At 40.8% G+C, this 9,588-nt stretch overlaps 3 protein-coding genes across 3 annotated transcripts; all 3 read left to right on the forward strand.

Moving 5' to 3' along the window:
- Nucleotides 1–1,504: 1,504 nt before the first annotated feature.
- On the forward strand, nucleotides 1,505–5,014 carry LOC125213254 (BRAP2 RING ZnF UBP domain-containing protein 1). Its single transcript, XM_048113692.1, has 11 exons — nucleotides 1,505–1,947; nucleotides 2,059–2,167; nucleotides 2,243–2,357; nucleotides 2,509–2,606; nucleotides 3,153–3,259; nucleotides 3,387–3,633; nucleotides 3,861–3,914; nucleotides 4,009–4,152; nucleotides 4,250–4,314; nucleotides 4,552–4,606; nucleotides 4,686–5,014. The coding sequence occupies exons 1-11, from the start codon at nucleotides 1,661–1,663 to the stop codon at nucleotides 4,842–4,844; spliced, it is 1,440 nt and encodes a 479-aa protein (XP_047969649.1). The 5' UTR covers nucleotides 1,505–1,660; the 3' UTR covers nucleotides 4,845–5,014.
- Nucleotides 5,015–5,159: 145 nt separating this feature from the next.
- Nucleotides 5,160–7,601, forward strand: LOC125213253 (dicarboxylate transporter 2.1, chloroplastic-like). The gene is made up of 3 exons (XM_048113691.1): nucleotides 5,160–6,303; nucleotides 6,399–6,847; nucleotides 7,115–7,601. Exons 1-3 carry the CDS (start codon nucleotides 5,183–5,185, stop codon nucleotides 7,228–7,230), a joined length of 1,686 nt encoding a protein of 561 aa, XP_047969648.1. The 5' UTR covers nucleotides 5,160–5,182; the 3' UTR covers nucleotides 7,231–7,601.
- A 192-nt stretch (nucleotides 7,602–7,793) lies between these two features.
- On the forward strand, nucleotides 7,794–9,588 carry LOC125209205 (glycine-rich cell wall structural protein 1.0-like). Its single transcript, XM_048108810.1, has 2 exons — nucleotides 7,794–7,906; nucleotides 9,312–9,588. The coding sequence occupies exons 1-2, from the start codon at nucleotides 7,794–7,796 to the stop codon at nucleotides 9,586–9,588; spliced, it is 390 nt and encodes a 129-aa protein (XP_047964767.1).

Here is a 9,588-nt window from a genome sequence, read left to right on the forward strand (position 1 = left end):
ACATAGTGTAAGGATCAGATCACTCGGGATTCACTAATTACTGGGACCTCTTTTATTGAAATTGGTCTGGGGTGGCTAATCTCAGAGTTACAAGTCAATTACAAAGCAAACAATACAATATTACAAGAAACTACAATACTAACTAACTATTACAAGTATTCGTTCTAATCTAAGCTCTATCACAGACTGAAGCCTAATATCTACTCCAAGCTTACTCCGATTTAGAACCCTGCACACTCAATGGAGTAGTTATAGTATAACAATACAAGTTCCTTCCGGATCTAAGTAATAGCAACAGACAAAACAACTAAGCAAGAACAGTAGGAATATGGCTCAGGTCACAACAGTAACACTACACTAGGCCAAAGACCTCCCCACACGGCCACACGCTTCTACCACAAGTCACAAGATTAGAAACCTTTGAATATTAGGTCTGAGACCCTAGCTGCACCAACTGCCACCAAATCGCCAGAACAACTCACAATCACCAGAAACTCACAAGATCCTCACAAGTTCTCACTTCTTCAAAGTCAAATTTTCACCATATTCAAACCCTAGGTGAGGATCAACCAAGCACTTTGATGGAAACCGAGAAAGTCTCCAAACTCAAGATATAAACCGATGAAACCCACTAAAACAAGGATTGATCTGTGGTAACCAAAGATCTGAGGAGTTCATCGGCGAAAACCGCCTGAGAAATAAAGAGAGAGAATGAAGAGAGAGAGAGCAGAGAGAGTTCTAGAGTGAGAAAGAGAAGAGAGAGTTCTGGAGTGAGAGAGAGAAGAGTCTAGAATGAATGAGGTAAGTGAGAGGTCGGCCTCTCACTTAACAGACACAGCTCAAGATCAACGACCTCAATTCAGGATCCGGGTGAGAGCTCCACGTGGCAGCAATCGGTGAGGTCTAGGTAAGTAATGGGTCAAGCCAACTTGGGCTTCCCATACCCAAACATTGGGCTGCTGCATTTAATTAATTGGGACCAGCCCAAACTATTAAATACAAAGTCTCAAATCAAAATAGACCACAAATATTCGACACATAGGACGGTAGATAAAAATTGAATTTTCATAGTTTGATATTTTTCTGTTCAGACTCTGTGGAATCAACTAGAATTTAACCAATTTTTTATTAAAATATTATTCATTTTGAAAAATAATTGGTAATGCAGTACATGTTTATGAGAGTATACACTTTGCCACGTATCATAAAATTAGAAAAATTTAATAAAATAAATTTTTAAATGATGCAATATACAAATTTAATATTCAATTTGAAATAAGATTAAATTAATAATTTGATATATATAACTATTTTAATATTATTAATTTAGCCATTACTATAATTATTCAAAATTAGTAATTTTACCCTTTGTCCATGAATAAGAGTCATATTTTTTTATTTTGAGTCCCAATTCATAATTAGCATAAAATGGTAAAGAGATCCTAAATCCTAAAGAGATCCACGTTCCACCGACTCATTTCACCTCTATTTTGTCTGAGCAAACTTGTCAGCAACTGATCATTTGTCAATTGTCATCGGAATCTCCAAAAAAAGCCACCAATCCCCAAAGTCCCCCAAGATTTTATAGAACCCTAATTTCTCATTCAATCTTTCACCAAAACCTTTCTATAGTTTCTGAACCAGAGAGAATTGGAAGAAAATGTTTAACCTGAAAATCCACACCGTCGATTTCCCTCAACCGCTCCACACCACCTTCATTTCCGCCGCCCACCGGAACGATGATCTGAGGCCTGCTCAACTGATGGGCGTCCCCCACCTCTTCCGCCAGCTGCCATCCGGCTCCGCCCCGCCCATCACCATCGCTAATGTAAGCGCCCGTACCACCCTCGTATTTGTAGTTGCCGTCCCCAATTATATGTCCGTAGATGATTTCCTCCTCTTCTGCGGAAAAGAGGTCCCTCACTTCAAAGAAATCCTCTTTTTAAGGTAAGGAATTTCTCTCCAATATCTGCTAGTTGATGTGTTGTTTGATTATCTGGTTTATCAATGGATTTGGTAATTTGTTTTGTTGTGTGATCATAATTTTGTTTCTGCTAGAAATGATGCTATGGAGGATAGGTACAGTGTTTTGATCAAATTAGAAGATCGGTTGTCAGCTGATGGGTTCTATTGTAGTTATAATGGCAAAAGATTTAAGCCAACCGAGGTATTAACAACCATAGTTGCTCGTTCACTTGATGTATTCATCACTTCCTAATTGTTGGGGGTGTAATACTTTCAGGTTGAGGTTTGCCATATATATTTTGCTCAATCTGTCGAGTACACAGACTCTGCAGAGATTGCTAGTATACCTCCACTGGATTATACAGAACTGCCCTCGTGCCCTGTTTGCCTTGGTCAGTCACTCCGCTAGCCTGAAAGATTGAATTTGTTGTTTTCTCTGAGCATTTGTTCGTCTTTAGCTTGTGTTGTCCTGTGAAGGCGCACGTGATTTTGCATCTAAGCATAATCTCATGATGATGCATTCTTTTTTAATGAAAATTTTAGAGAGATTGGACCCAGATACTAGTGGAATACAGAGCACGTTGTGTGACCACTCTTTTCGTTGTTCTTGCGTCTTGAAGTGGACATACTTGTCTTGCACGGTCAGTTATTCACCTATTTCAGTATTGTACCTTTTGTTACTTTTTCTGCTCACCTGGTAAGATGTACTTAGTCATATTAAGAACATGGTTCACATATCCGACTATGCATCTTGAAAGAGTACTGTATATTGACTTTCATGCTTAGAATGTTCAGATCAATCTACTGGCAGTTTCTAGCCCTGAGTTGATGGCCATTACACTTCAGGAGCATTAGACTTAGACCTGTTTGAATAATTGTATTTCATGAGTTCTTTAGGTCCTATGTATCATTCAATATCAAAAATAGGAAAATAAAAGATGTTAGCACCTCTTATGATATATAGTTCCAGATGCATTATGCAGTGAAAAGGCCGAATCCTTCATGAAGCTATTGAGACAAACCCTGATATACGGGACAAATTATTGATATTTAAATTCAAATGCAGTCAACCGTCATGGTCATGCCCATCAATATTGCTTTTTTTTCCCAGTTATTTTGCATTTGATTTAATATATCTTCTCTCCCAGAGCTCAGGATATGCTTGCTCTCTGTGTCTTCTCTCACAGGTATGTCGACTTTGTCAACAACAAGATGAAAGGCCAGCCTGTGCTATATGTGGAACTTTCGAGAACCTTTGGATCTGTTTGATCTGTGGTTTGTTAGGATGTGGAAGGTAATTATTATGGGATTCAGATACTTCATTTTAAGGCCCAGAACCTCTATATAATTATGTGGTTTTATTGATCTTGTTCTTATGTATTGATGTCAAATTATCTCACTATGTAGTTTTGTTTATACAGATACGAACAAGGTCATGCTAGTGAGCATTGGAGTGATAAGCACCACCATTTTTCTCTCGACTTGGAAAAGCAACAAATCTGGGATTATGTTGGGGATAAATATGTTCATCGGTTGAATCACTCAAAAGCTGGTGTCAAATCAGTTGCCGTAAATTCACAGTGCACTTCAGTTGAAGAATGCGGAACATGTGGATATAGTGAAGATGAAGGATTGGCCGGTGCCCTCTTCAGCAGTAAAATTGAAGGGGTACTTTCGCCCATTTTAATGATGTTGTACAATTTTTTTTGTGGCCGTGAATGTGATCTAAGCTTAAAAGTTGGGATTTCCTTAGCTTCTAGTTATTTGGTACGAGTTATAAGACCTAGTTAGTAGTTGCCTTGTGATTTAGTCAGGTAGAGCCAACTAGAATATCAAAAGAGTGTCTCGATTTTTAGAGGTTGACTTGTGTCATTTCTTTGTTTCTTTGGCAATAGATTTTGGACGAGTACAACCATCTTCTTGCAATGCAGCTGGATGAGCAGAGACAGGTATCTAGTAACCCTTAAAAAAAGAAGTTAGAGATGCGAATCAAGTTGCATGTTTTTGATATACTTACCATTTTTACCTTATGTTGTCTACCAGCAATATGAAAAATTGCTTGCTGAAGCGAAAAGTGGAAAAGAGAGCTCAATAAAGACAGCCGTGGACAAGGCCATATTTTCAAAAACACTTGAACTCGAATACAAATGGGAAAAATATGAAGAGGAACAAAGAGTTGTTTCAACTGTAAACTTCATTCCCATCAATTACGCGTTACATACCAAGTCTTATTTTCAGTTCAATTGGAAATTGTCTGATGCCATCTTTTTTGTCATTGCCTTAGAGGAATCAAGAGCTTATGAAGAAACAAGTATTGCTACAGAATACATATAAGGAAATTGAAGAAAGGTAACTGAGTTTCTCCATCTGCATGTCTTCTCATTGCTTATATCTTGAAGCAGTATGAACTCCTTGAGGTCATCTTGTTGCGTTTTTCGGGCAGACTGTGTCCTAGACTCCTAGTCCTTGAACCTCAGTCTTCACTTGCACAAATTTCCATCTATGATATCCACATACATGAATGCAAAATGTAGTGCTCGACATTCACCATTTTAACATGTTCATCTCAAAATTTAATTTCTGAAGGGAAAAATCACGCCTCAAGTCGAAGGATGAACATATTGTAGATCTGCAAGAACAGGTATCTGTTTCACTGTACCATATTGTGCAACTGTATCCGTATTTTTCGGGCCTAACTAAACTAAGCCGTTATGCTGCAGATAAGAGACCTAAAGGTTTTCCTGGAAGCCCAGAAAATGGTCGCAAGCACGGGAGACTCGGATAGCCTTAAAGGGGGGACTGTTTTGCCTGTAGAAGCAAACCCGTCATCATCTGGCAACGGCAAAAGGCGCACAAAGACTGGCCGAAGACGGAATTAGTCTTTCGACAGCATCATGTTTCTGCTTGTTTAAGATACGTGCTCAATGCCTTGAGTAAATTGATTCGAAACTTTATTAGTTACTATGATGGAAGACCTTTAAAAATTTTACTTGTAAATTCAAATCAGTGATATCAGTAATAATCGTGTGGCGCCTTTACTTTTTCTCTATTTTGTTTCATTATAACAAAAACACGTTTTCTCTTGTGAAAAAATATCAAACAAAAAGAAGACAAATGTAAAAATTGTCCACATGTTCCTCTGCTTTCACTTTCAGAGCCTGTGTGTTTTCCACACACTGCACCATTGATGTAGAGTTTCCCTTTCGTTGCAGCAACAATGGAGGCCACTCTTCTCTCTCCTCGGCCTGCCTCCTTCCGCCGCTCCCTCTCTCACATCGGCTTCCGTCGCTCTTCCGGCTCCACCTCCCCTAGCTTCCACATATACTCTATCCATGTCTTCCACCACAACCACAAAAGATCCCACCTCCTCCACAAAACTCGGAAGAAATCCATCACATCCCCCCTCTCCTCGTCCTCAACCGCACCTCCTGCTCCACCACCACCGCCACCTCCACTGCCGCCGCCATCCCCTCCTCCACCTCAACAAGGCGCCAAACCGATCCCATTAACAATCTCACTCGCCGTAGGTGCCATTCTCTACTTCCTCGTCCCAAGGCCCTCTGATCTCAGCCCCCAAGCATGGCAGCTCCTCTCCATATTCCTCTCCACCATCACCGGCCTCGTCCTCAGCCCCCTCCCCGTCGGCGCGTGGGCCTTCCTCGGCCTCACCACGGCTGTCCTCACCGACACCCTCCCCTTTCCCGCAGCCTTCTCCGCCTTCACGAACGAGGTAATCTGGCTGATCACCATCTCTTTCTTCTTCGCCCGTGCCTTCGTGAAGACAGGCCTAGGCGACCGCATTGCCATGTACTTCGTCAAGTGGCTGGGGAAGAGCACCCTCGGCCTCTCCTATGGACTGACTCTGAGCGAGGCCTTGATTGCTCCAGCAATGCCAAGCACCACCGCCCGAGCAGGCGGTGTCTTCCTACCCATCATCCAGTCGCTATCCCTCTCAGCCGGAAGCTTCCCGGGAGAGCCTTCCATGAAGAAACTCGGCTCCTTTCTAGTCCACACGCAGTTTCAGGCGTCTGGTAACTCGAGTGCTCTGTTCCTCACTGCAGCTGCTCAAAACCTACTATGTCTGAAACTAGCAGAGGAACTCGGTGTTGCAATCTCGAATCCATGGCTGTCTTGGTTCGAAGCAGCTAGTTTACCTGCGTTCGTTTCGCTTCTATCGACACCGTTGATTCTATACAACCTCTGTCCACCGGAAATCAAAGAAACACCAGACGCCCCCGCCATCGCTGCGCAGAAACTACACCTCATGGGACCTCTCACGACGAACGAACTCATCATGATCGTCACGATGCTCCTCGCAGTTTCCCTTTGGGTTTTTGGGTAAGTCGTAATCACACCACCGTTGCTAGTCTTTATGTTAAAGACAGCAAAAATTTGGTCTAGATCCGCCACTGATCAATCATCATCATCTACAGGGACGCCATCGGCATTGCTAATGTGGTGGCTGCAATGCTTGGGCTATCAATCCTGCTGCTAACGGGCGTGCTGGAATGGGACGACTGTTTGAGCGAGAAGTCGGCTTGGGACACGTTCGCTTGGTTCGCGATTGTGGTGGGGATGTCCGAGCAGCTGAGTGCGCTCGGCATCGTGACCTGGTTGTCGAACTACGTGTCCATGTCGTTGGTGTCGCTGTCGCTGAGCTGGCCGCTCGAGCTTGTACTTCTTCAGCTGGCCTACTTCTCCATCCACTACATGTTCGCCAGCCAGACGGGCCACGTCGGGGCACTCTACGCCGCGTTTCTTGGCATGCACTTGGCCTCCGGGGTGCCCGGCGGCCTCTCGGTGTTGGCGCTTGCTTACAACACCAGCTTGTTTGGCGCTTTGACGCATTACAGCAGCGGCCAGGCTGCTGTTTATTTTGGAGGTAATTTGTGTCTTCACTACTACAACTCTTCCCTAAAAAAAAAAAAAAAAAGTTCACTTTTGCCATTTTGGTCCATATTATCTGAATTAGTCAACTTTATTTTAGAAACTTTTACACCATACATAACTACTACTTGACGTGAGTCTCACTCTCTACTAATACGCTTTAACTACTACTAATGACGTGGATTTCAGTGTCTACTAACACGCTTTAACTATTTCTCTTTCTTTCTCTTATCTTACTAATTTCGCATTAAAATTCATGCAGCTGGATATATGGATCTACCAGATGTATTCAGGTTGGGATTCATCATGGCGATTGTCAATATAGTGATATGGGGAGGTGTAGGGGCAGTATGGTGGAAATTCTTGGGGCTATACTAATATTGAAATTTGAAATAGAAGAAGATATCAGTATTTATAAGTTGAGGTGAGATCGTAATACTTTACACCATCTCTAATGCTTGGTATGATGGAATGAAATGAGGGTGGAATGGAATGAAGATAGAAATGAAATATCAATTTCCTTGGATTCCCCTTGCATTTTCATCCATTCACTCGTTCATTCCATCACACCAAGCAAATGAATAGAATGGAAGTAGGAATCACATTTCATTCCTTCATTCCATTCCATCATACCAAGAAGCCCATAAATGGTTTCTACTGATGCAACATGTGTAAATATTGAAAAAATAATGTGCATTTCATTACCTCTATACTTTTAACCCTTGAACTGCAATTTTTTTTTGTTTCAAGTATTTCTGTTTAATGTGGACTATTTACTAGATTTCGAATGATTCACTTGGTTGAAATTTGGTCCAAGATTTTTTTTTTCTCCAAATTTCATATTTTCCCCGACGCTTCTCCAGTCGCGCCAATCGTCGCCATAGGTATCGAACCTGTTGTCGCAGATCACCGTTCTCGATGTCGCGCTGGAGGTCTCGAACATGTTGTCTCAGATCATCGTTCTCGATGTCGCGCAGATCACGCTGTCGTGCAGCCTCTTCGTTTGGGAGATCTCCACGTCCCCCACCACGACCGCCACCACGAGCATCGCCACGTCTGTCGCCATGTCTACATTCAGTCATTGATAATCAACCTGGATTGTGATACCAAATGATGCAGAATATAGATAAAGAACTCAACAAATTGAGAACTTCGGAGTATAAAAACTCAATATAAAATTAATAATCAAAATCAGTCTTTTTAGCTCAAAAGGAAAATAAGTAAAAACGGAAAATCCAATTTGATAGAAGGAAAAACAATTACTCCTAATATTTTTCCATCTACTAATTATATTAACTAAGAAATAAATAAAATAAAAAAATATAACTCTTCCAATGTTACATCAAAAACAACATAAAAAAGCAAGGTAGTTTGGGAGAATCATTTTCTATTTCTATATATTGCTTCATTATAACACAAGTACTGTATATACTTGTAGTGCTAAATTAAATGCTACGCTAGTTATGGTATACGAGCAATCAACAATCTTAATTTTAGTCTCCGATACTTTTTAGCCTTGGCTGCTTGATCTTCCATCCATTGAGATTAAATAAGGTTGCAGATTGAGATATGATATTTTTCAATTTATTGTATATGTATTAATGTTTGGGATGTCAGGCTGGAATATACACGCTGGAATATACACGAGAAGTTGAATGTATATGTATTTTTCTCGAATTATATATACAAAAAAGAATTGATTGTACAAATTATTGATGCAGAATCATGCATTAATAAAAGAGAAGTTGATCTCCACTAAAAATCACTAATTCAAGAAGGCAAATAATAACACAATAATAGGAGTAAATCTAATTTAAAGAAATCATCAACTTTGATTTCGTTTGAAAAGATATACAGGTTGAAACGTTAAAACATATCCCCAAACACATTTCATTATATAAATTTGGTCTAGTACAAGAAAATACGAAAATATTTTGAGTGCTTAAGATGAAATATATTTGTTTATACCATTCGAGATAGCTTAAGATGACCAGGCCCAATCACGTTTTTGGCCTATCTTTTAATATGGTTCACGAATTCCCCTGAGATTTAATTAAATAATTTAATACTATTAGTAGTATATATTAATTTATAGGAGAGTGTTATATTGCTAACTCAATGTTTAATTACTAACTATAATTTAATAATAGTCATTAGATATTTAAATTAAAGGCCTAGATTATCAACCACGAAATGTCAATACGATCAACAAAAAACGTCAATAAAGTTATAGGATTAATTCCAAAAAGAGTAAAGGCCAAATCTGGTCCTGAACATATGGTCATTTTATGATTTTGGTCCTAAACTTTATCTTTTTGATTTTTTGGTCCTGCACATTTCAAATCGGATCATAATTGGTCCTCCGTCAATAGTTCCGTTAATTTTATAACAGTCAACATGTTTAGCTCAATTTTGACAAAATTAGACTTTTAATTTTAATTTTTTTACTCCCTAATTAGACTAGGTCCCGGAGCTCCCGTCGGCGGAGCCGGAGAGCTCGTTTGCGATGGAGATGGAGCAGGAGACGTCGGCTTCGACAGAGCCGGGGCTGGAACCGAAGCCGGAGGGGAAGCAACTGGAGCCGGCGTAGGTGCAGCCGGTGGAGGAGGAGATGGCACCGGAGGTGGCGGCGAGGCGGGAGGAGAAACTGCCGGCGGAGGTGACGCTGGCGGTGGTGTGCTAAGTGCTAACTGGAGTAGGAGCGGCGACGGGAGTAGCAGCAGGTGGCGGAAATAG

Source organism: Salvia hispanica, chromosome 3, assembly GCF_023119035.1.
Source record: "Salvia hispanica cultivar TCC Black 2014 chromosome 3, UniMelb_Shisp_WGS_1.0, whole genome shotgun sequence".
Lineage (NCBI taxonomy): Eukaryota > Viridiplantae > Streptophyta > Magnoliopsida > Lamiales > Lamiaceae > Salvia > Salvia hispanica.

Excerpts from the sequence above, each read along its gene's own strand:
- LOC125213253 (XM_048113691.1), top strand. The coding sequence starts at position 5,183 with ATGGAGGCCACTCTTCTCTCTCCTCGGCCTGCCTCCTTCCGCCGCTCC. Across the intron at positions 6,304-6,398 it reads GTTTCCCTTTGGGTTTTTGG|GGACGCCATCGGCATTGCTA; the intron begins GTAAGTCGTAAT and ends CATCATCTACAG. Across the intron at positions 6,848-7,114 it reads GGCTGCTGTTTATTTTGGAG|CTGGATATATGGATCTACCA; the intron begins GTAATTTGTGTC and ends AAATTCATGCAG.
- LOC125209205 (XM_048108810.1), top strand. The coding sequence starts at position 7,794 with ATGTTGTCTCAGATCATCGTTCTCGATGTCGCGCAGATCACGCTGTCG. Across the intron at positions 7,907-9,311 it reads GCCACCACGAGCATCGCCAC|ACTAGGTCCCGGAGCTCCCG; the intron begins GTCTGTCGCCAT and ends CTCCCTAATTAG.
- LOC125213254 (XM_048113692.1), top strand. The coding sequence starts at position 1,661 with ATGTTTAACCTGAAAATCCACACCGTCGATTTCCCTCAACCGCTCCAC. Across the intron at positions 2,168-2,242 it reads AAAGATTTAAGCCAACCGAG|GTTGAGGTTTGCCATATATA; the intron begins GTATTAACAACC and ends TAATACTTTCAG. Across the intron at positions 3,634-3,860 it reads TCAGCAGTAAAATTGAAGGG|ATTTTGGACGAGTACAACCA; the intron begins GTACTTTCGCCC and ends CTTTGGCAATAG.